Source organism: Tympanuchus pallidicinctus, unplaced genomic scaffold, assembly GCF_026119805.1.
Source record: "Tympanuchus pallidicinctus isolate F22 unplaced genomic scaffold, pur_lepc_1.0 scaffold25, whole genome shotgun sequence".
Lineage (NCBI taxonomy): Eukaryota > Metazoa > Chordata > Aves > Galliformes > Phasianidae > Tympanuchus > Tympanuchus pallidicinctus.
Genome location: NW_026294742.1, coordinates 4953508 through 4979029, shown reverse-complemented (window position 1 = coordinate 4979029; position 25522 = coordinate 4953508). Strand labels below are relative to the sequence as shown.

Below are 25522 nucleotides of genomic sequence, written 5' to 3'. Positions count from 1 at the left end.
AATTCCCATGTTTAAAAAAAGAAAGGGAGAAAGAAACTGGGGACAAATTCAAACCGAGTGAAGCTTTTATCTCTGCATTTTGAATAGAAGATTGTTTTTCAGCAAAACTGGCTGCAAAAGCCAGGCCAGTTAAAACAATATGCAGGCTGCTTGCCTCCAAGTAACCAGAAATTGTTGGCTTGGAGTAGGCTGCTCTGAGGAGCCAACCTGCTGGGAGACGTTATCCAAGCAACGGCCTGAATGTAATTCCTCCCGCTGTGGAATGGCTCTTTGGCAAATGAAGACCCTAATTAAAGATGGAAGGGTTTCTATTTTGTTTTTCTTTAATCCTTACCCTGAGGCCTCAGCAATACAGCCATGTCGCTGCTTGTGTGGAGAGAAGTTTCCAGTTTCCCTTTGTAATAAGAATCCTCTACCTTTTTTATTCTTTTTTTTTTTTTTGAAAGAAGTAACAAACTAACAACAAGGGCCCACCCCAGGATGGGACCTGGGAATGAATCTAATTCTAAACCAGGAACCGCTATCAGAAGGACAGTCCATGTCACCTTTTCTTAGCCAACCCATGAAAAGTTGCTACATCAATTGGAGTACTGGGGTGGGCCATTCATCCTCTACTACTGAGCTTATTACTCAGGCTGATTCTTTCTGAGGAAGAAGGCACAAGTTTGAGGATCTCACTGAGGCACCAGCAGTATTCTACTGGACGCCAAGGGAGTTTTACAAGCCTTTGTTCTGTCAGGGACTGAAGTCCTGTACTGGGAGTTACATGCCTATTCTGTACTGATGGATGCAGATTCTCTTCCCTGACAAAGGTGACAGAAGCTCCAGGGGAGTATGCTGCAGCATTTTGACTCTAATAGATGTGGAAGTGAAAATACTTTCGCTGCTTGACAGCTCACCTTGGCTTCTGTGAGATCTGTCTGACCATACTTGCACAGACTACATGCAGCTATGTAATAACACAAACTGCTTCTCTCTTTGTTGAGACTTGGACCTACTGTTTTACCACCTCACATGAGGACTGTGTTATCTCTGAAATATCCTTGTTTAAGGTAGAGCTCAGCCTATGGATGAAGGCCAGATGCTTGAGGTTGAGGCCGAACAAGACAGGATGACACTAAGCAGAAGACACTGATTTTTCCATTGCTGTTATTCTTACTTTTGAAAATAGATGCATAACCCAAATTGACCTTCATCACTCATAGTCTTTTGCACTTAGGCTTGCTTTCATTTCTTTACAGTACTTCTGGTGAGCTGTAGTCATATTCTACCTTGTCCTGCTTTCCTGTTAGAGGATAGCAATATGATGGTACTGATAGGCACAAAGCTCTTGAGCTTTTCAAATTCTGGTTGCTGTAGATGTGTCAGCATATCTTTGATAGGCTACTGCAAATGCCTCAGGCCTGTTCTCTACTCTTGACAGAATTTGACCTGAGCTGAATCTGTTTAGAAGTTTCAGCTCTTCCCTAAAATACAGAAATACTTACTAAAGCTGTGGGTCAGGAATCACAACTCCAGGTCGTTACGTTGAGAAGAACTTTCCACCATAAGCTCTAAAGCATGTTGCTGGAAAAGATTGAATTTCCTTATTGAATTGTCTGAGAGCGGGTGGAATTCCTGCAGGAATTAAGAATTTCAAAAACTCTGTGATAAGAAAAAAAAAAACTTCTGAATTTGAGACGTAATACTCAGTTTTTCTGTATGCATTCTGATTTCTAATTTTAAATTGGTGTTCTATTAGAGCACGTTTCAGCCTCTGTGATTAGGAAGAGATCAAATGAAATAGGTAGACAGTTAAGAAATAAATAGAACAAGGGAAGTAGCCTAGAAGCTGTAGAGGTGAACGAGATAACGAGTGTTTTGGTTCCTAGACAGCAGTGAATAGAAGTCATTCATTTATCATTTTTGTGCCCATGACCTTGTTGTGTTCAAGTGACATTCAAGTCGCTTGGATGTGACCTGACTGGGAGCTGCACTCGCTCCAAGTGTGAGATCTGACAGTTTATATCCACATGACTGGAGTTATGCAAGTACTCTGATCTTCAAAAACATGGCATGGTGCACAAGAACCAGAGCTCAGCCCTCAGAATGTTAGCTTTGAGTTAGAGATCTGTGCAGATGCTGCGCATATGAAGGCAAGTTTGGGAAACAGAAAGCTGATGTGATTGCACAAACATTTGTCTAATATCTTCAAAATTTACGTGAGCTGATCTTGGTAAATTTGGATTATTTGGTGTTGGTATAACCTGGCATTCAGAAAAACTTAAGAAGTGAAGTTCTTAAAGGAATGGCTGTATTACGAAATCTAACTCGATATCAGAGAAACCCTTCTATGGTGCTGTGATTCTCTGATTTACTGAATTATTTTAGTTTTGGTTTGCTCTATCTTTGCATTGTAGATAACTAGAAAAAGTTATGTTATATTACCACAGTTATATTATTATTACAGTATTATTACAGTTTCAAAAATGAGCACATCTTGTGACTATTATATTTTGGAGGTTTTTTGTCTGTAAGAATGCTCATGCCCTGAAGGGTTCTAAAATGTAACAAGATTTCTGAATGACCATTCATTTCTTGGTTAGTTGTCATGAATGCTTCTTGCTGGGCCACTGTTACATAGTTCAAGACCAATGCTCTCTTCCTGTGCTCACCCTTCTTTCTGCAACTGACTTCTCGTATCAAGGAGAGTTGGCCTGCACTTGGACTGTAGCAGCAGAAGGCAGGATTTGGGGAACAGAGTCCCTTAAATGCAGTGTATCACAACCAGTAGGCTTGACTGTATTCAGCATTAAATGAATGCCCTGTTCATGTTTTTTTTCTCCACTCTGTCTAGACTATGAACTAATGGCAGTAGTTCTCCCTAACCCCGGAGTGGAGAGGCTCTTGTGGTTTTTTTTCTTCTTAGTTTTAACTGAGAGCTACTTAGTGCTGAGTGGTATGGGTCTATGGCTCACACTGGAAGCATAGAATGGTTGGGGATGTAAGATGCCCCCAAAGGCCGTCTGTTCCCAGTGCCTGCAGTGCACAGGGACACCCACAGCTCCAGCAGTGCTCACAGCCCCATTTCCTGAGCATGGCTGTGTGCAGGGATGGGGCAGCACCAGCTCTCTGGGCACCCTGTGCCAAATGTGATTGTATAGCATATGGGTGTATGTCTTCTTTTCAGACCTGAAGTACATAATGTTTTTTAATAGCAATAGTATTTTTAAATATAGATTTATAGTTTTGCACTTTCAGTATTGCTTCTTTGATAAAGCAACTGTCATAATGCCATATATTGCAGTATCTGCAGGATACTTGTATTATAAAAGCCATCTCAAAGTGCCAGAGCTGCTAAATTGAGAATTACTGACAGGAAGAAATTTTATGTTGGTGCAATCCTTTGGTGCTTTACTGTCTTGTTCTGATAGTGTTTGCTTTTGTAGACAGAAATCTAAAAGCTCCTTTTTCTTCATCTGAAAACAAGGTTTGAAATGCATCCTGCTCGTGCTTTGCTGAACTCAGTATTTCTGGAAATACTGGGGAATTGTACATTAACAGGGCTGAGGCATCAGTTGGTTAATCTGTAACTTTTCTTCCTTTTCTCCTTTCAGCAGCCTGGCTTTCTAACTGTGGTTGTGGCTCAGGGGGCAAGGTGCTTTTGATGAATGTCAGCACCTGATAGCAGTGTAGGAGGGGGGATAGGAGGGACGGCCTGCATTGTACAGATACAGTTAACGTTCTCTGTTGCTCTGAGAGGAAAAAGATTTGGGAGTTTGTAATTAAAAAGTACATTTGACTCAATGCTGTGAGGTTTGTGCAAGATTGGCAGTGATAAGCAGAGCACAGCAGTCTGTTGTGGCAGAACATCTTTCTTTGCTTATGGCTGATGTTCCATGCTTCTCAAGTAAAATGGGTTTTATTACCATTTTTTTTTAAGTGATACCATTTCTGTTGTTGAAAATCAAATGTTATGTCTTTGTTCTCAAATCTCTGCTTTTTCAGTATGCTTATAGCTGCTATCTGCACAATGGGGTATGCAGTTCGTGCTCCCTGCTGAGTTTACCATAGAGTTCTTCGAGCTGCAAGATGAAACCTGCATCTCTTGCAGTCGAAGTTGCTGAAATCCATGACCACTGCAGAGGAATAAATCACAACACTGGACCTTCTCATCAAAAATCATGTTCCTTGGAGACATGGCACAGGCAAATGGATTGCTGCTGAGTGTTGATTACATGTTACCAATACACTGTGTGAGAAGCTGGCTGACTTCTTCAGAGGACCAAAGACAGCTGATGATAGAATCGGCTACAAAAGGATTCAACCTCACGCAGCTTGTGTGATCCCACTCCTTTGGCAGATTAATGACCACTGAGTCCACAATGTGGAGAGTTCTGACGTGGAATATTGGGTTGATGGGCTGGGTTAAAGTAGAAGATATGCCTGAAGTTCAGTAAATCTTAGTTCATAGAGAAAACAAGAGGGAAAAACCTCAAAAGCTGACAGAAGAAGTGCAGGTTTGGTTACGCTGGCTCAGTTATCAACTAAATGAGAATGCATAAACCAATTCTCCTGATGACTCCATTTACTTAGAGCAAACGTATTATCATATTTTCTGCTGCCTGCCCCCACCCCAGAAGGAGATATATTTCAAAACAAAAAGGAGAAGAAAAAAGCCCCAGTCATACTTAGTACAGCTGTGCAATGAGGCCCCACTAATAGTGCGTACTGGGCACCTGATGGAACAGTTAGGTAGCTTGCTAAAAGCAGCTTACTGGCATTTGTACTGTGTTTAGCACCTAAACCATTGCTTAATCCTTCTGTCTTGAGCATTTTTTTCTCCAAGAGAATAAATCAACTCCTTCCTATACCTCATCCTACAGACATCACTAATAGTTTGTACTTACAGTCCACTGAGTTTTAGAACCAAATTCATGCAGTTGGATCTCTAGAGGCTCATCTAGTAAGACAGGTACATAGTTCCAAATGTAAGAGTATTTGTGAGGCTGAAGTACTAGCAGTAAGTTACGTCTGTGGCTTCATGCAGGTAGCAGATACTTCTGAAGCATCCTTTCCTACTGTCAGTTTTATGTAGGAATTTAGCTTAAAAAAAAAAAAAAGTGTGTTTTTGTTGATAGCTCTCCATGCAAATTAAAATGCTGTGGAAACAGATGAATCCTGTGTGATGTTTGCAATAAACTTTTTTTTAAAGGACCTTAAAATGTGTAATAAACACACTGCATCTTTTTGTTTCCATAGATTTTTCAGCACAAGAAGTTTCATAAAGTTAGAGGCTGGTGCTGTTTAAGGGATTGAGAAAAAGCAAATTCAAAGGTGGTTCTGTAGCTCTGATTTTTAGTTGCTCTAGAATCATCTGTGCCTAACATTCAGTTATGGGGTAAAAAAAAGTCTGCCTTGCATCTGAATAAACTGATGCAGAACTGACTTTTTTTTGAGAGAACCCCTAGGTCTTTGTCTTCCTTGCTGGACATCTTACTTTCAGCCCATTCACATTACCTAACCACTATGCTTCATTTTGTGGCATTTCTAATGCACAAAACCAGCATTTTAAAAGCTTGTTTTCTTCCTGGACTTTCTGAGGGGAAAACTCAACTACCTTGCTTGATTGTTCCATGCCTGGTTTATGATTAACTGAAATATACTTAAAGCATTTTTAACCTGTTGTGTACTGTGTCTCACACAAAGCAAAATAATCCAATAGAATCTGCTGCGGAGATTGGAAAATACAGATCTCAAACAGGATTCTTGCTAATGAAATTCTATTAGTTACTTTAATTCTTCAGTCAAGACGAGTAGAGACATTTGTGCAGTTCTAAGGTGAATTTTTTTTTGCACGTGTCAGGGAGCAAAGAAGTCACAGCACTTGAAGCCAATGCAGAAAACATCAGTTGAAATGGGTTCTGTAGCTGTATATAGGTAAAATCAGTATATGAGACAAAGTTAGAGCAGGGGGCTGGATACCTCTCCTGTAACAAAAGGCTGAGGGAGCTGGGGTTCAGCCTGGAGCAGAGAAAGCTGCAGGGAGCCCTTGTTGTGACCAAAGATAGAGAGACTACTTATGAGGGACTGTAGTGATAGGACAAGGGTAAGAGCTTTAAACTAAAAGAGGAGAGTTAGATTAGGTATTAGGATGAAGTTCTTCTACTAAAGATGACACTCTGGAACAGGCTGCCCAAAGGAGCTGTGGGTGTCTCATTCAAGGCCAGGGTGGATGGGGCTTTGGGCAGCCTGACCTGGTGGGAGGTGTCTGCCCATGGCAGTGTGTTGGAGCTGGTTGGAACCAATAGATGGTTGTGTGTTGGAGTACTGCTTACAGTATTTGCTGATGTGATCGTTGCAATACATGGCTACAAACCTTTCAGAGCAGTTATGGACTGAAATTCTCCCCGCATCCTTTGCTACCTTTGTTCTCTGTGTTGCTTAGATAAACTTTAAACATACGTATCGTGCCTCATCAGTTGTTTCCCTTCACCTGTGTAACCACAATGTTATCATGCTCTGCATGGACCTCTTCCTGTTCTTTTGCCCTTCACTCAACTTTAAAGATTTGTTCCTCTCCTCTAATTATGCTTCTGCATGACCAGTCTGTTATCTGCATCCACTGAAAGCACTGCTTGTGGCTCTGTTTTCTCTTTGGCTTGTTTGCACGAAGCTGGGAATGGATTATGGCTCATGTTGGATGAGAGCCACCCTTTAAGCGACACACCAAGAACCTGCTTCATCCTCATACTTTTCAGACAGTGAAAGAAGGTTGTTAAAGAAGAGAGCTACTTACAGAATGGCTGAGGTTGGAGGGACCCCTGGATGCCATCTGGTCCACCCCCTGCTTAAGAAAGGACACCCATTGCCCAAGAGTGTTCAGGAAACTTTTCTCTAGGGACGGAGACTCTGTAACTAACCTTCCCAGGCAACCTCTGTTAACTGTGTTTCCTGGGGTCCAGATGGAATAGGAGAATAAGCTTGTTATGGGAAAGTTAGCTGATTCTGCTCTGTACACAAGCACATGCTTAAATACCAAAAAACAGAGGAAACAAAGGATTGAGTGCCTTATCCAGAGAGCAGATTCAGCTATACACCCTGATTTCTGTTTCCAGAGTGGAATCACCTTCCTATTGTTACAGTTAATGTCTATTTAGTGTTTCATTATTCTTTGTACTTGAGGACAAAGTAATTTAGGAGTTGCCAGTAGAGAACTTCCTGGAAACTGTTGTCATCTCCAGTGCTCCTGCTCTCAATGAGCGGTTTTTGCACTATTGGGCCTAACATTTGCACGTGTCAGAGTTAGCTGTTGATGTGCACGGACGATACAACAACTTCCATGTAGCATCAGTCAGGATCACAGACCATAGAATTGCTTGAGTCCCTCGAATGCCATCTGCTCCCACTGCCTGCAGTGCACAGGGACACCCACAGCTCCAGCAGTGCTCACAGCGCCGTGCCCTGAGCGTGGCTGTGTGCAGGGATGGGGCAGCACCAGCTCTCTGGGCACCCTGTGCAGTGCCTCACCAGGAGGATGTGGGAGCACTCTTCAGGAAGAGTAAAAGTTAAGGTGGTGATGATTCTATGCGGTAGCCTTGTCAAGCAAACAGGTCAGAGCCGTTCTATAGCATAGGCTTTTGAACTTGGAATGTGAAGAAGAACTGGAAGGTGACTGTCATTATGAACAAAGAGTAACTGTTTAAATTACTGAAAGTATATCACTGCTTTTTTTATTATTATTATTTTTATTGCTCCTTACAAAAGAGGAAGAACACTGCGATGCAGTAAAATGTCATTTATTTTAAACCATTGAAGGGAAGTAATCTCAGAAACTTCTATTCCTGGCTTCTTTACTGCTTTCTGCTAATTGCACGGAAATTGAATTGGGGAAATACACGTTTGACCTTGGAGTTGTGAAGGTAAAGCAGACGGCAGTATGACTTCTGTTCCTCTCTCCCAGTTGGTGTGCCTCTTTGTGATCTAGCTTTTGGCTGCTTCGCTCAGAAAAATGTGTTTAGGGAGCAGTCTTTAAAGGGTTGAATAGCCTAATATGCAAAAGTCACATGCCTATTATAGACCGGGATCATTTTAATTGGGACTTGTATTGGCTGCATTATTTTGAGCTGCCCTGATTGCTAGGGAGCAGATAGGATGTTTTCAAAGATGTTTTGGCTTTAATTACCCAACGGGTTTGGGGATCGGAGGATGGAAGGGTGTCCCTGCAGCCTAGCCCTGAGATTTTTGGAGCTGTGGGTGCACGGTGGGCCCCCAGTTTGCCCCCCTCCAACCTATAGGAAGGAGAACATGAGATGAGAGAAGCGGCTGTGCTCAGGCCTCAGCCTGCTCACACTCGTTTGCTTCTCAACAGAGCGCTGCGGTTTTAAAAACGAGTTTTAGGGGAGGAGGAGGAGGAGGAGGAGGAAGGGGGAGCGGCGAGGAGCGGCAGGCTGTGTGGTGTGTTTGTGGCTGCTCTCTGATCTCTTGCCAGCGAAACCTGGAAGGTCAGGCCGGGCTGCCGCCAAGCGGCGGAGCTGGAGCCGCAGAGCGCTGGAGCGGGCGCTGCTGTGCGCTGCTTCCTGGGATGGGGTGGACGAGGCGCATGGGAGGGGTGGGGACCCCTGAGATCTGTGCACTGTGGAACTGGTCTCGCTGCGGAGACCTGCCTTGGTGGAGCCGTGCTGGTTGTCCCCTCTCGTGTGCCTTAGCGTAGCTTCCAGGAAGATCTGTGCTGTGATCTTTCCTGGCACAGAGATGAGGCTGACGGGTTGGGAGTTCCCTGGGTTGTCCTTTCTCCCCTTCCTAAAAATGAATGTGACACGGCCTTTTTGCAGTCACCGGGGATTGCCGTGACTCCAAATATCATTGGGAACGACTTGGTGACTGTGTGAGCCAGTAACCTCAGAAGTCTGGGATGCATCTCTTTGGGACTCACAGACTTATGGATGTTCAGTTTCCTCAGGTGGTCGTGAACCTTACAGCAGGAATGTCATTGCTGCCCCATCGTCCACCTTCTGAACCATCTGGTACAGATTGCCCAGAGATGTAGTGGATACCCCATCACTCATGCATCTGGGAGACACCTAAGCTCAGGGGACAAGGCTCTGAGCACCTGATGGAGCTCTGTGTGTTCCTCTTCACTGCAGGGGAGAGGGAACAGATGGCCTTTAAAGATCCCTTCTGACTCGATCTTCCATGGTACCGAAGAATCAAAACAATCCTGTGACATATCATGATTAATTTTCAATGTATTGGCTTGACACACAAGTATTAGTGGGATTAAATAAAATTTGCTGTGTGTAAGTGTTGGGAGGGATAAAAATTCAGGTAGAATGATAAGGGAAACCCTCCTGATAGGTACAATACTACTGTTGAGCAGCCTTATAGAAAATGTTTCCAACTGTATTACTTGGGATTCCTTCCAGTTGTCTTCTACTGCTTACTATTGAGACATGGCAAAGAATGTTACCGTCTCCAGCACAAATTTTGAACCCAGTTGGTATTTTTAATTTCTAATGTAGGATGGCTGAGGTTGGAGGGGACCTTAAAGATCACCCAGCTCCATCCTATGGGGCTGAGTGCCCACCCCCCCAGCTCAGGCTGCCCAGGACCCATCTGTGGCCTTGGCCATCTCCTGGGATGGGGCACCCACAACTACTTTGGACAGCCTGCGAGTGCTGATTTTGCAGTAGAGAGTAAAACATACGGATTGCATCTCATTCACGGGAACTTAATGAGTTGCTGTGCCATGTACTGCTCATTTGATGTGTTTGCAAATGAAGAATTTTTCTGAACCGACCTCTAAATCCTTTTTAAGAATATTTCCAGAGATCAAAGTGCCTCGCTTGTTGGCTGACCATTCTGAAAGAACAGCCTAAATACCCTGAACAGTTCTACATATGCTGCATGTTTGTAAAAGATGCCTCCCTTAGGGAAACAGGGATGAGTTTTCACCTCAGGGCCACATCTCCTCAGTGGAGAATGTGTACTAAATTCCTTTTAACTTTTCCTCCCCAACAGCTACTAGTGATTAGCCAGGTGTGCTGACTTCAAAGAGGACAAATACCTGCTGCTCTGAGAAAGAGACTCCGTCTGGGTGTTGGTTTCCTTCATGTGCTGTCTGATGGACTTTGTTGGTTTTAAAATAAAAATGAAATAGAAGAATAGAAAAAAAGAGAACTACCTGAAGATGTTCAAATTCACAGTTTTGTTCTGGCCAGCAGGCGTCTGATAGTCACAGGACATGGGGGAATGGCTTTAAACTAAAAGAGGGAAGGATGAGATTTAATGTTAGGAAGAAATTCTGTACTCAGCGGGTGATGGGACCCTGGCACTGCAGCCCAGAGCTGTGGGTGCCCCATCCCTGGAGGCACTGAACACTAGGTTGGATGGGGCTCCGGGCAGCCTGAGCTGGTGGGGGCAACCAGCCCATGGTAGGGGGTTGGGGCTGGGTCATCTTTAAGGTCCCCTCATTCTGTGCTAAAGCACTGTGTGATGTTTCATAATCCACAACTTTTGGGTGCTTCCTTTATATCTCAGGTTCAGGTTTTGCCAGTCTCTCTGCAGAGTCGGTGTCCTCTTGTTTAGTCTGTGATGGTGGAGGAAATAATGCTTTGCTGTCTGCATCCATCAAAGGTAGAAGCAGATTTGAGAAGCTTCTGGCAATGATTGCTCTGTGGAGCTGCTGAGCATCTCTTGAGTGAAATGTGGAGAGGCACAGTGGCAGAAACAAATAACGCTGTCTTAGCCTAGATGGTTAAAGTACTCTTTTATCTATCCCAAGGAATTTTAATATGTTCTAATTATTTATTTATTTCCCCCCCACTGTTGGTAACTCCAGCTTTGGATGCTATTAGTTAAAAGCTTCGCATTTAAACAGCTCTGATGCTGAAGCATTATGTGCAACAGTTCTGACCTCCAGTGGCCAGAAAGAGCAGTGTTCTCTGCAGGCACTTTGTACACAAGTTGATACCAAGAGCTTGTTATAGCCAAGACACAGATCATAAAGAACCTGGTCTGCCTTTATTTTTCTACTCTAGTGAACTCGCATCTCACCCCAAATCATGGTATGCTTTTTGATAATGCTTTCAAGTAATATGGGAGGGGGAAAAATGAAAATATTACATTTAAAATCTTTGAAGGGTCTTAATGACATGTGAACTTATTTTAAACCTTGTTGAAGAAGGAGTTTCAGTGGGAAAAGGCAGAGATTGCAGAAGCTACAGTGAAGTTTAACCGCGTTCCATGTTGGTTCCATGACTTTGTGTTTGCAATGACTCTGTCATTTATTTTAACTACACAGAATCTAGCAGTGTGAAGTTTGCTGTCCTGAAATGAAGAAAGAGAGTAATTTCGGTAGTGACTGTGATCTTTTGGGATAAGCCTGAGGATGCTGTCTTTCCTATTGCAGGCAAAAAGAGCAGTGCAGCGAGGAGCCACAGCGGTCATCTTTGATGTTTCTGAAAACCCAGATGCCATTGATCAGGTATGAGGGAGGGAGCTTGATTTTATTACACCCTCTGTTGGACTCCTTTAGAACTGCGGAGGCAGCAGCACAGGGTAGGCAGGGCTCTGAGCACAGCAACGTTAAGACACGCAGATTCTGGCCAGCTCCTGCTTATCTTCTGGCAGGCAAGAAGCAATGGAGATGCTGAGAATGATAGAAGGAGAAGAGCGTGGGGAGTTAGATTTTTCTTCTAGCCTTTGCTAGAATCTCGAATCCAATACTGGTACTGCATTTTTGAGAAAGGATGGGGCAAATACGAGTGGCCTCGAGGCGATGAGGTTTCTGCCCAGCACTGCATACAGGGGGTTTGGCCGTGCCCAGCTTTGATCAACAGCATTGTTGAGGAGCTGTTATTTTTGAGATTGTAAAATGGGCTTCAAACTTCAAACGAATTCCTACACACACAAAAAAAGTGTAACTATTTTTTTCTTATTTGCAGCTTTGAATTTTGGCCTAAGTATTGTGTGGACCAGCAGAAATATCTGTGTGGACCAGCAGCATTTTTCTTTTTCTTTTTTTTTTCTTTTTCCCCAGGGGTCACTGTGTAAGTTCCATCTTCTCCTTTTAGATGGGTGAGGTAATATTTCTGTGAGAAGCTTTGAGAAGATCCTGCCAGGCAATTTCGAGTTAACTGAGTAGAGAAAATGAGCTTAACAAGCATGAAAATAGTCTACATTTGGTTTAGTTTTCTTCTGTCTTAAGAAAGCTACAGCAGAAAGAAGTGAAGCGGAATATTTTCAAGTGCAGCCTGAATTTCCTGGGGAAAGAGAGACTCTCTGTGTTTACATTTAAAAAGCTGGCTTTAATTGTGAAATTAGCATCTGTTGGTGTGAGGAGTATGGACTCTGCAGTAGGTACTTTGGGAGCTGTGGTCTGCACGTGCATCAAGGCTACAGCCTTAATTTTGCAAACATTCTCAGTATTTTTTCAAAAATTATCTCACAAGGGTGTTATCTATCTTGTTTCCAGTCTTTTCTCTGTATTGCAACTTCCAATTGCTCTCAGCCATCCGTCCATCTCTAAACATGCAAAGCTGAGTTGCTGCCTCTGTGTCTTTCATCTACCAACAGCTCTCCGTCCTTGACTGTTGCTAATTAACTGGGTGCAGCTAGCTACAGTGATTGGAAAATTAGTTGATTATTGACTATTTGCATGAACAAATAAAATGGAAAGAGGTTAGGGCAGCAGCTGGCATTGTAGGCTTTATTACAGGACAGAGCAGCAGCTTATGCAAACGCTCACAACCAGAAAATGAATGACAAGACCTAGTTTCACATACACCAACCACAAGTGGTACTTGATTGACTGCTTTCTATGCAGTTCTGGACATTTGTGTGTCATGCATTTTGATTCTCAGCCAAAGGACCTAAGTGAACAGTTAGGTTTGTAGTAGAGAAAAACGATTGGTGCTGGAATCGGTTCTGCTTTCACGTTCATTTACTCTTCTTTCCATTCTCCAGAAGAGGAGAAGTACTTGTGCTGAAATGTGCCTCCTGAGCAGATTTGTTGTTGTTGTTCTAGCTGAACCAGGGCTTAGAAGACCCTCTGAAGAGACCAGTGGTGTATGTGAAGGGTGCCGATGCTGTCAAGCTAATGAACATAGTTAACAAGCAGAAAGTGGCACGAGCAAGGATCCAGCATCGCCCCCCACGGGTGAGACTTTAAGAAACTTTATCTAAACGTTGCCCTGCTGTTACTGCGTGCAGTGCTTGCTAACTGCAGTGCAAAGACTTAACAGATGAGAAATTCTGCTGACCTAAATCAACTGAGAAACTTTACTGTGGACAAGTGGCCATGTTTGATTTAAGTGTAGAATCCACAGTGTGGGACCTGATGTCTTCCATATATGTGTTCTTTAAAATTTATAAGTGGCTAGCAATTTTACATAATAGAGGCTTTCCTTTTTCTTAGTTATATACTACAGTTACTGTATGCACCTAGCAGTTCAGATTTGTAAGATAGCCTGCCCTGTGTTAATTAATTTCTTGGGTGGTATTTTAAACATGGGTTAGTTATTTTGTATCTGATATTTGTAATTTTAATAGAAAATGTTATTCTAGAGATTTTTTTAGCACCCATTACATGTAGCTCATATAAGAAGAACAAAACTAAAGGTCAGCAATGACCCAGTTACCATTTTGGTTTTGCTGTATTTTCAAGGAATACTTCTGATACGAAAAGTGAGAAGTGCACCATTTGCTGAAGATGTAATTACTCATTTTTACTTGCTTAGATATGCAAGCAAACCAATAAGAAAGGAAAATTTGTACTAGTACAATTCAATTTAAAAAAAACCTCTGTTTTCATGTAGAATTAGCCCAGAGCTGCTGTGAACCTGACATCTCCTGATTGGCACTCTGTGTATTTCATTCACTTGCAGTAACGCATGTACCTCAGGTTTGTCCCATAGAATCCTTGTCAATGAGCAGAGTGCATTGACTTAACATTTTCTGTGTAGGTATGTGGCACTGACCACTGAGAAAGTAGAAAAGAGAAAGGAACAGTAGATTTGACTCTGATAGAAAGATAGGAAAAATAATAATGTTGTTCTAATTTTTAAGCAACCTACTGAGTACTTTGATATGGGAATTTTCCTGGCCTTCTTTGTGGTTGTGTCTCTTGTTTGCCTCATTCTTCTTGTCAAGATCAAACTGAAACAACGACGTAGTCAGGTAAGAGCAGTAATGGTTTATTTATTGAATGCTGAAAGTTAGTTTCTTTTACTTCGCCCTAGAACTTGCAGCCTTTAGGATGCTGACTTAGAATAGCCATCTCTGGGGAAAGGTTTTTATCCGTGGGTGTAGGCCTTTGAATGGATGTGGCAATGTCTTTAAAGGAGATCTACGCTGACCTTTGATGTCCCTTCAGTTAAATTCAGACATTGAGTATTGAACGAACCATTTAGCCTTTGGGAAGGAAGAGTATTTCTGTTCAGAAGTTGAGTATCAGTAATGCTATTGTACTCCAAAAGAAGTCCAAACGTTCATTCATGTCTTGTGGAGAGATTGTAATGATTTAGAAGAAATCACAGCTCTTTTTCAGTAGAGTAATATCCTTTAATTCTTAGTTGGAGAAGGTTGTGAGGTATAAAATGTGGTAATTCTAGATGAGGTATTTTTTCCTATCAGGCATGAAAGAGAAAGCAAATAGGAGCTAATGGACCTTGCAGTTTGAATTTGTAAACTGTTCAGTGCGTGGGTATGCATGTATAAGGAATGCAAAGCACGGTGCGTTAGTTTGAGCCTGCTGTGATTTGAAAGGTACATTAATTTGATGTGGTGGTGTTTTCTCTGCTACTACACTACAGTCCCTTATGCAGCAGTGTTGCCTTTTTTTCTTCTTCTTATGTTCTAGAATTCCATGAACAGGCTTGCAGTGCAAGCACTGGAAAAAATGGAGACCAGGAAGTTTAAGTCTAAAAGCAAGGGACACCGGGAAGGTAGCTGCGGTGCTCTGGATACACTCAGTAGCAGCTCTACCTCTGACTGTGCCATCTGCTTGGAGAAGTACATTGATGGAGAGGTAAAGGATAGAACGTTTCTTCAACATAGGCTGAGAATATAGCTTATAGCTTGATTTATTTGAGCCCTGTGACATACAGCTAGCTGTTGGATGCATCATGTATTGAGGTTGTGCCATTTGCCGGACAGATCGCATTGAGCAGCCAGCTCAGCCTCAGCTGCACTGTGCAGTCAGCAATGTAAGTCTCAAGAGCTTTTCACCACGCTGCAAAGTGAGAGCTGAGGAGGTTTCACTTTGTAGGTTGATCCCTCCCTCAGGCTGCACTGATGGGAGACCAGAGAAGGGAGGGAGCTCCACAAGGTTCAGGAGCCAGTTTCAGCCTTCTGTTTATCATTTCTGTGTTGATGTCAGCGATTGCCTGCTCTGACGTAGTTCTACCAGAGAAAGCAATGAAAGAATGAAGTAGAAAATAGGCCTGTTAAGACAGCAGCAATCAATAATCAAAGCTTTAAACCTCCATATAAAGATGAAAGCACTGTTAAATGGACTCCATTGATCTTTGTTTAAGTACATTTCATATTTTGGGGATTACTTTAATACTTTAGTACGGGTTCCCCCAACGCATTAAGGCACAGGACACACAGTAAAAAGCACCCTTAGAAATGCTGGTTACTCACAATGAAGTTCTAACATTAGACCACTTTTTCAGAGGGTTTATCCCTAACCACTGTGCTTTTGGCTGAATGTAGTGGGGTTTTTTTCCTCCTTACTGCTTCTAGAGCAGGAATTCGGCTATGTTAAAAAAAAAGAGCTAGGAATAAAGTGTGAGGATTTACTCATTAGGCATCAGTACTTTTTATGTCCCTCCATGTGTTCCTTTAGGAGCTGCGTGTCATTCCCTGCACTCACCGATTTCACAAGAAATGTGTGGATCCTTGGTTACTGCAGCATCACACCTGTCCTCACTGCCGCCATAACATCATTGGTATGTCCTGCTAATGAGGTGGGGATGCTCAGCTGCATCGTGTGTTTTGCACTTCAGGCTTCACAGTATGAAACAGAAGCTATGCCTGTAGATAAATCTCTGTAAAGCCCATAGTTTTATGGTAGTGCAACCCTAGAAATGCAGTTGTTTAAAAATGACTGCATACTCTGGAATATCAAGCCACATTTCTGTTTTTCCCTTGTTCTGGGCACAGTGCTCAGCAGAGAGCAGCAATGGTCAGCCCTTGAACACAATGAGGACAATTACATTTAATAGAATTATTTAATAATTTTTTTTTTAACTGGTTTGTGTAAAGTAACGTGCAAAGCAAAAACAACAGCATTGACTGCCAGATTCGCTCTTAACCTGCACGACTATACTCCTACTTCTTCACTCCTTATTTCTCTCCTTCAGAACAGAAGAAGGGAAACACAGGCCCAGTCTGTCTGGAATCCATCAACTCAGCACGCAGCCGGCAGCAGAGGGTGATTCTGCCTGTCCATTACCCAGGCCGAGTGCACAGAGCGAACCAGATAACAGCGTATCCTACACGGACAAGCATGGACCCTCATGGAAATCCCATCACAGTACTTACAGTTGAGCGACACGGTGAACAGAGCCTCTACCAAGCCCAATCTGCAGCCTATATCCGAAGTTATCAGCCTATTCATTTGGACCATGCTTTAAACACACACCACTGCAGCCTGGAACATAGGGCTTATTCTCCAGCTCACAACTTCCGACGACCCAAGTTTGGAGGACGAAACTTTTCTAAAGCAGCGTGCTTTTCCCAGTACGAGACCATGTATCAGCACTACTACTTCCAAGGCCTTAGTTACCCTGAGCAAGATGGACAGCCTTCAACTGGCATTTCCTCAAAGGGTCCTTCCCGTGCCTTTCAGCCTGGTAGCAGTGTGCTTTTCCCTCCTGTGGTACACGTAGTGCCCTCATCTCGCTTGGAGAGTGGCAGTACCTCCAGCTTTAGCTGCTATCACGGTCATCGTTCAGTGTGCAGTGGATATTTAGCTGACTGCCCTGGAAGTGACAGCAGCAGCAGCAGTTCTGGTCAGTGTCACTGCTCCTCCAGCGATTCCATGGTTGACTGCACCGAGGTCAGCAACCAAGGTGTTTATGGGAGTTGCTCCACCTTCCGCAGCTCTTTGAGCAGTGACTATGACCCGTACATCTACCGCAGTAAAAGCCCTTGCCGAGTGGGTGAGGCTGGTGGTACAAACAAGGGTGCAATTGTTCTCTTGGAGGACCCCCATCAGGATGAGCTTCCAGCTCACAGTCACAGTGTGGTGAGTGCTGACTGCCGGCCTGTGCCAGCTTCTTCCTCAGGGGACCAACTGTCTAATTGCAGCATGGATATGAACTATAGCAGTAATTCCTCACTAGAGCACAGGGATCCAAATGGCACTACCTCAGAGGGAGGACCTGAGGCCACTCCTGGTGCTGCCTTGGATGTTAAAATGAACTGGAAGAATCCAGAGATAACAGGGCCGCTTATGGAGCAAGCGTGCGCGTGCTGCTTTGAACTCCAGCACTCTGCCCTGGAGCCTAGAAATGGGACAGCTGACTGTAGTGCACTCTTCCTCAGTTCTCCGCTGTGGGGGGCATGTGGCCCAGGGTTAGAACCACAGTCAGGGAGCACCCAGGGCTTGTACAGTATTAAATCAGACCACTTGCATAGGACAGATAGGGTAAAATACGAAGGGTTGCCTTGCTGCTTCTATGAAGAGAAGCAGGTAGCCTGTAGTAGCAACAGTGGCAGTGGAGGCGGTGGCTGCTATACAGAAGACTATGCAGTGAATGTGCAGTACACGCTTCCTGATGACACCTTGCCAAGCTGTTATAAGGGTGTACATGATCTGGGTCAACGCATTCCCATCATTCCTGAAGACAGAGACTGTGAGCTAATTCTACCTACAGAGTGCCAAGGGACCCACACAGGTGGCTGTAGTTCCTGGGATGGAACATCTGAGCTAGATGCTTACCTGCACTGCCAAGGTATAGGAGAGGTACAGGATGAGAGGGAGGTGTGCTATGAGGCAACATCTTTCCTACGTCAAAACTGCTCTCAGGAAGAGGAAACCAGAATGCTCTTTCCTAGTTCCACTCCGCACTCCCAGAAGTTGACAGCGACCACGCAAGTCACAGGTAATCAGTTTGCTTCTTTTGGTTATTCCCTACCTTTTAACTGTAGCATATGAAATGCGAGATCCCAGTTTCCCAGGTATGTGCAGCCTTAGTGGTTACTGCAGTGTTTTGCATGAGAGCTGGTTATCAGTTAATCCTTCCCCCAGCAGTGTTATTTTGTTACCTATGCTCATTTGGCCTTAGCTAGAGCAATAGAAGATGGTAGTTAGGAGCTTTCGTTCTCATACTTTTTGGGGACTGCTAGTACCAGGTCCCCAAACCAGGGACGTCGTGCTGGTCTGGGAGCTTTGATATGTTTGAATGGATAACACCAGAGTGGGCAAGGCCAGAGTGCCAGGAGGGGACTGACAAGATGCAGCTGAAAAATAAGAGTGGAAAACTTGGAACTGCTGTAGGAAAATATATGAGAAAATCTTTGCCACTGACCTGCACAAGGGGAAGAAAGAACCACTCATGGAACAAAGGAAGTTCTTTCTTATCTGCCTTGCCTAAATGAGTTTATTAACTCATTAACACTTATTAACAGAAACATCCTAGGCTGGAAGAGTCCTTGAGGCATTATCCAGTCCAACTCCCTGCTCAAAGCAGTCAGCTCTGAGATGACACCACGTTGTTCAGTTGCTCAGGTTAGACTCAGTTTATCCAGTCTGATCTCGACAGTCTCCATGACAACCTTCAAAAGACATAGACTGCACCTCTCTGCCCCTGTCCCAGTGGCTAACTGTTCTCATAGAGAAAAGTTTCTTTTTATATCCAGTCATATATCCAGTTAGTGTCTCAGTGAAAGCCTGTTACCTCTTGTCCTCCATGCGTCACTGAGAAGATCTCAGTTCAATTTTGATGACAGACATAGCATCATAACTGCAAACAAGCCCTGCTTCCTCACCCTCTTGTCACAGGGCAAGTGCTCCAGCCCTCAGAGCACTTGGCTCTGTGCTGAACTTGCTCCAGTCAACCACAGTGTTTCTTGTACTGGTGGGACCCAAACTGGACACAGTAGTCAAGATGCAGTGTTCTTCAGTTTTAACCAGAGATTTTCTCTTTGTCTTTCAGGTGCTGGATCTCATCCCTTGGAGAGAAGCCAGACTGGTGACTAGACTTGTCCAGATGACACCAGGTGGAGAAGTGGAGCTTATCACAGACTCCAAATTCACACGGACTTCAATTTGTTAAGCTTTGACAAACACACAAAAGTGGTAATGTGGAGAAGTCCCTCCCCCACTTCCTCTATGTCCACATCAGCTTGATTATCCTCTTTCTCCCTTTTGCCTGAAGCCTTCAGGCCTCCATTGGTGTGCAAAGCCCATGTGGGACATGGTGTGGAGCATTCTGAGCTCTAATGCTGTTTCTATATTAATGACAAAATGTTATTTATATTTTTCTTTTTAGAAGTGACCGTGTCAGCTCTTGCTGAGAGGTAACACGGTGTGTTAAATAAGCCAGGCTATGTGTAGACGCTGTTACCTCCTACTTAAAGGAGTCCAGCCTTTGATAAGCTCAGGGCTACACCTGCCTTAGAAACCAGATAGCACCTTGAAATAAAGTAGTCCAGAGGGATACAGCTGCTGAATGGATGTTCAGATATCAATTAATCCTAGTAGCAAATCCTAGTAGCCAGCAACTTATATGCGTGATTTTGAGAGAGGTGAAGGATTAGACTGTCTCCTTCTTCCTCTCCCCTCCCCACCTTTTATGCTGCTCCAATGATTTGGCTGGGGAGAGTCTCCAGCCATCATGATTAGTTTTAACAGACTGGGGATAGGGATCCTGTTAGCTCGGGTTGTTCATATTCCCATTTCCTGCTAAAACATGGACCTCATTGTATCTTCTGACTGGTGAAGATTGTTGGGGGGGGGGAGCGACACCCTTCCCTCAAACAGGTGGTAGAAGAAAGCGTTTAGAAAGGGTGAAACCTTTGTAGATAGTCAATCTTGGCTTCCATAGGAAGTTTTACAGGCACTTGTAGCCCCCCTCGTGGCTGTGGGAAATGCTGGCATATGCAGGATAATAGGGTTTGCAGGGGGCTTGCGCTTGCCTGGCTCACGTTGGAAATAGGTCAGAATCTGTCTTGTTCCCTTATAGCCTGCAAGCATGCCTAAGGGGAAGCAGTGCTTGTCACCCATTGCACACGCAGGGAAATGAGGACTTGGTTTTAGTCACGGTTTCCTTGGTTGCTGTGGATGATGTAAGCTTCCATAGATCGATCTGTTTTAAAGGTTTCTTGGGCCCAGCCAGTTGTGCTTCATTTTCGTCTTGTGTACAGAGCGTTCTCTGTACTCCATTAGCCTGGGCACATACTTTTGTTCTTGTTCTTGTACTAGTGGGGACATTGGTTATCATGGGATAACGTCTGTCGTCACTTCTGATAGCAATTGTTTCCTGTGGAAACAGCGGCTTCTGAGTAAGAGGCTACCATAGCATGGTTTAATTGCCTGTCATGCTGCATGTGCCTGAGGACACAGTGTCATCCTGTCTGCTATATTCACAGCAGGAACTCTCCTAAAGGGAAACTACTTTGTTAATGCCCACACTGCCAGCCTGCTGCAAAGATTGGTCTGAAGTTCAGTAGGCTTCGAAGGTATTTAAAAGTCGTGAAAAGGAGTTGCATGCTTCACCTTATGTTTGCAACCGTAACGTCCTTGACAGCACTGGGCTGATTGTGAGTACCAGAAAAGGTAACTTCTTTTCTGTATAGTCCCGAAGGAAATACTTTATAAAATGCAAACAACCAAGAAAGAAACAAATCAGGTTGGTTCATTTACTTTTCCTTTCTGTACTCGATAAATTAGGAAAAAACAATTCTGTCGGAAGCAGTTCCCATTAGATCTCTCTAAGTGAACAAACGCCCCGATCCAGCTGTTCAGAGAATTGACACAAGCCAATACTTGGGCAGAAAACTGAAACAAAAAAGTAAACATATTTCCTGTGTATAAAGTTTATTGAAAACGTATTCATTCTCTGAATGACTGCAGTAAGTGGCATGTGTTAGGAGAAGCAACTTTACGAGGCTTTTTTTTAAAAGTCTTACCTTTCTCCTTCCTCCACTCGAACGAAAAGCATTGCACACGTCATGGGATGCCACCTGGATTACCTTGCTTGGTGTTTCACCAGGCACTGTGAGGCCACTGAGATGCACTGTGCTCCATAGCTGCACGGCGCCGCGTGGCAAAGCATGGCTCTGCAAAAGGTATTTGAATGTTGTGGCTCATGGTGTTCCTGTGCCAGCCTCCTTCACGTGCTGTGGGGATCTCTGCCAGTCCCACAGTTCTGCAGGCCTTACAGAGATGCCCTGTGCTTGGTTTCTGTGTTTGGCTTTATGGTCAACGTGTCGTTCATCCTCATGTCTGTCCAGTTGTCGGCCAGCTGCCATGATAGGTGGTTTTATAACAAAATACCTTTCTACTGCTTCCATGAACAGTTGTCATTGTGTTTGGCTCATGAGGCACTATTTAAAATGTTTGTTGTTTTGTTTTTTTTTTTAATGATCTTATAGCACTTAAAATTGTTTTGTATAAAATTTGCTGTAAAGATTTGTAATATGGTCAAAGGGCTCTTTCTCCTTCATTACCATTTTTTTAAATGTTTTAAAAGCTAGAAAGCATCCTGTATATATTCTGTATATGTATAGCAGCACATTTCATTTATGGAAATATGTTCTCAGAATATTTATTTACTAATATATTTATCTTAAGCCATGTTTTATGTTGAGAGTGTGTGACATTATTGTAATAATCATTGAAAATCACTAACACGAGGCCCTGTAAATACATGATAATTGCACACAAAGATTTTACAGTACTTGCCGACCAAAAATGATTTAAGAAAAGTTGTAGTTACCTGCAGTTTTGTAAGAAAGTGTACAAATGTCTGTATTAAAAAAAAAAAAAGGCAAAACCACGCAAAAATACAGTTTTATTGCATACATGTGTGGAAGTCGTCCTTATTTGTAGGGAAAGGACACAGCTGTGCTTCTCCAAGTGCAGTCCTACGTGAACTGCTTTCAGCAGCAGTGCTTCCTTTGCTAAATAGCAGGTAGGCACATCTATGCATACACACACAGATACAACAGTGGGATTAAAAAATGCAAAGTTTTCTTTTGTGATTTATTTTTTTTCTTCCCCTTTGGAGACAAGCTGTAATATTCCATCCCAGGACCATTCAACTTTCAGGTAAGTGCCACGCTGGAGTACACAAAATAAATCAGTATCTTACTGGGCATTATGCTCAGTGTAAGGCCACTGCTGGATTTTAGCTCCTTCCTAATTGTGTTTCCAGCAGCCTCGCTGCCTGCTGTTTGCTGTCCCTGCTCACAGCTGTCAGGTCTTGCTGTTAAGAAGGAGGAAGTTAGATGTTAAAAATTCCAAAGGAAGGGAGGGCAAAGGTGTGGAGGCAGAAGGAGGAGAGGAGGATTGAGGCCGTAGCGCACCAAAGCGTGCTGTGGAAAAGATGGGGTTAAGTGCTCTGCTGGGGGAAATGGGGAGGGAGATGCAATGAAGCTTGACACTGCAGGGTGGCAGTCTGTAACTACCAGGGCAGTTCTTGGACTTCTGTGTAGAAAGAAGGCTGTGTGAGAGGGTCACACAGGTCTCTGCAGGCTCAAATCACATGGCAGCTGGCACACACCTGCTGGAAGGCGTCCTCATTTCTATTTGGAACCTGCATGTTTCCTGAAGCAAGGGAACTTATTTGTGCTTTAATTTCAGATAAAAATAATCTATTGTCCTGAACTATGACTGCTTTGAGGCCCGAGCCATCATGGTGCAAATGGATGCAACAAATGGAGAAGTCATGTTGAACAGATAGGCTAAACCCAAATCCATGCCCCGGCTCATGGAATCACTGGTTCCATTGCAGTTAAAATCAGCGTTGTGCTGCTCTCATCGTGTCGACAGAGGGCATAATATGATCAAAGACATTCATTAACACTTTGAAGAAAATGGCTTGGATGCGATCACTGGTGGTTAACGATCTCTGTGCATGTATGTACACGTGTGAAACACACATATATGCTATTGCTGAAATAGTTTGCCTCTCTATGTTTTGTGTTCTTCGTGCAGTGACACAAAAAGATTCCATTCTCCTTTGGTTGCTTCCATCTCACCAAGGTTTCCACCTGGTAACTCTTTGGATTAGGGTTCTTCCCCTTCTCACCTAGGCCTGTTCCAGTGCATTGTAATTCAGTCACCTCAGAGTTCACCCAGGAGATGAGCGTTATTTCTTAATAAGATCGTACACAGTGCTAATGCTGGCTGTTGGAGCACGGTCTCATTTTGGCAGTAGCAATTTGGAGTGTTTCTGCTGAACTCTAAGGCAGATAGTCGACAGTGTTGGTCGTTGATGTTTTGCACAGCGGTTTGTGCGGGATGCAGTGCTCAGTTCCGGTGGGCTCCCGGTGTGGTGAAGGTGTCTTTTGGAGGTGGCTGTGTTCTTACAGCTGGAGCCAGCCTGCCCAGCTCTTTGTCTGGGATACAATAGACCCGAAACCAGATCTTTGATGGGAAAGGGAAGCCCTGCGCTTCTGTGACTTGCTTGATGTGAAAGGACCTCATTCAGAGTAAAGAATGCATTTCTCTCACGGGAATGAAGAAAAAATAAAAAAATACGGCAAACGTTTCCAGAATAAACAAGTTTAAAAGGAGTCTCATAGACTGGATGGCAAGAAAGGAGAGCACAGTAATCCCCTCTTGTGCAAGAAGAGACCGGTGCCTGTGTGACAGTGGTGTTTCTAAAAGAAAACGAGTTTTCTTGGGCTTCTCCCCCTGCCACGCAGTGCTCTTCTACACTTGAGCAGCACAAACTGCTCTCCTCCCGCTGCAATTTACTGCATTTAATTTTTTATAATTGTTACTTGCAGCCATTTGCCGAATGCGGGATGACCACATAGAGACGCAGCACATACTTCAGCGGTGAGTCATCTCAAGCAGGATTTGTTCTTTTCTTGTCAGTCTGATTTATTTCATGGGATATCCCCTGGATTTACAGTAAATTGTCTTTCAGACTGAATTTTGGAATGCAAAATTTCATCCTGAAAAACACAAGCACTCGGTAAAGCTGAGAGCTGCATTACCCGCATGTTCTGGGGGCGGTGCTGTGGGAATAGGGCTCCACTTCTCATCCCAGTTAGAATGATAAGTTTACTCAAAAATGTCTAGGATGATATTCAGGTGAAACTCTCATTAAAGTGTATGTCATCAGAGGGTTGGGAAATAGGTTTCTGTAAGCTATTAAGAACTAGCTGGGCTGGTCGGATTGGGTATTTGTTGAGAGTCATGGTTTTGCAGTAGACCCTTCCATCTGTAAAATGGTGCACTAGAAAATCTTGAGCAGTCTTTTGCAATGGCTGAGAAGGCTCAGTGAGCAGAAGGTGACACTGGAACAGCTTGTCACGCTCACCCAGCAGCATCCAGCGCCTGCTGGTGTGTTGGCCTGGATGCATTTAGGATGCTGCTTCATTTTCCAGTAAAAATCTCACATTTATACCTCTGCAGGGAATCCTGGACTACAGAAACCATAGTTCTGCAGTGCTGTTGGGTTGTCTGGATGAGCAGCATTATAAAGCCCCAAGTGAGATGATGTTAATGTTTAAATGAATAAATAGATGAAGATGTTGGATGTTAGGATGTTCCCAGGAGCATATGCACATGAATTAGCAGGATTGGATGAACAACCAAATAAAAATACAAGCTAGACACCAGATTCAAAGGAAGAAGGGGCACCTGAAGCAATTGTTTCATCACTGCTACCAAACTGAGAGGCTGAGTTACTCTCCTTAGTGCCCTTCTATCCTATGTACCAATAAATTCTGGGTTTTTTTTTCCCATGATGACAATGTATTGAAAATTTATTTTTCTCAGAGTGTAAACTAACATCTTCCTATGAAACGTTAGCAAGATACAAGCATAATATCCTGTATTAAATAATTTCCGATACATATATAAATATATTACTATGACATCACACTTTTTTTTTTTTTTTTAAATTATAGTCTCTATTTTCTCTCCAACTTAAAAAATATTAAGACGAAAGTACATACAAAATCATTTAGCCAACAAACTATTTTTAAAAGCAGATTTTGAATTGGGAAGGCCACTTCTCCTGCTGGCGGCCAGCAGAGGTCCACGCATTCTGTGGACTTCTGTAACCAACATGCTGCATAGAATGGCTGAGGTTGGAGGGGACCTTAGAGATCATCAAGCTCCAACCCCCAGCCGTGGGCTGGCTGCCCCCCACCCCATCAGGTTGCTCAGGATCCCATCCCAGCGTGCTCCCAGGGATGAGGCACCCACAACTTGCACACAGTTAGGAGACAGCTTCACAAAATGCAGTGCTGGGCTACCAGCAAAGTGCTCACTGCTCCTATTCCTGGTGCACCCTTAGTGCTATGGCTTCTTCTCCACATAGCCATGGTAGCAGCCAAGAGAGCAAACCAG

At 43.6% G+C, this 25522-nt stretch overlaps 1 protein-coding gene across 1 annotated transcript in view; it reads left to right on the top strand.

Annotated features, from left to right (window-relative positions):
• Positions 1-22016, top strand: part of ZNRF3 (zinc and ring finger 3) — a 72546-nt gene extending 50530 nt beyond the window's left edge. The window contains exons 3-9 of the mRNA XM_052689460.1: positions 11390-11464; positions 13007-13138; positions 14047-14157; positions 14840-15007; positions 15830-15932; positions 16347-18092; positions 19146-22016. Coding sequence (XP_052545420.1) covers positions 11390-11464; positions 13007-13138; positions 14047-14157; positions 14840-15007; positions 15830-15932; positions 16347-18092; positions 19146-19189 — 2379 coding nt within the window. The 3' untranslated portion in view covers positions 19190-22016. The remainder of the gene's footprint in view (positions 1-11389; positions 11465-13006; positions 13139-14046; positions 14158-14839; positions 15008-15829; positions 15933-16346; positions 18093-19145) is intronic.
• The last annotated feature ends 3506 nt before the right edge of the window (positions 22017-25522 follow it).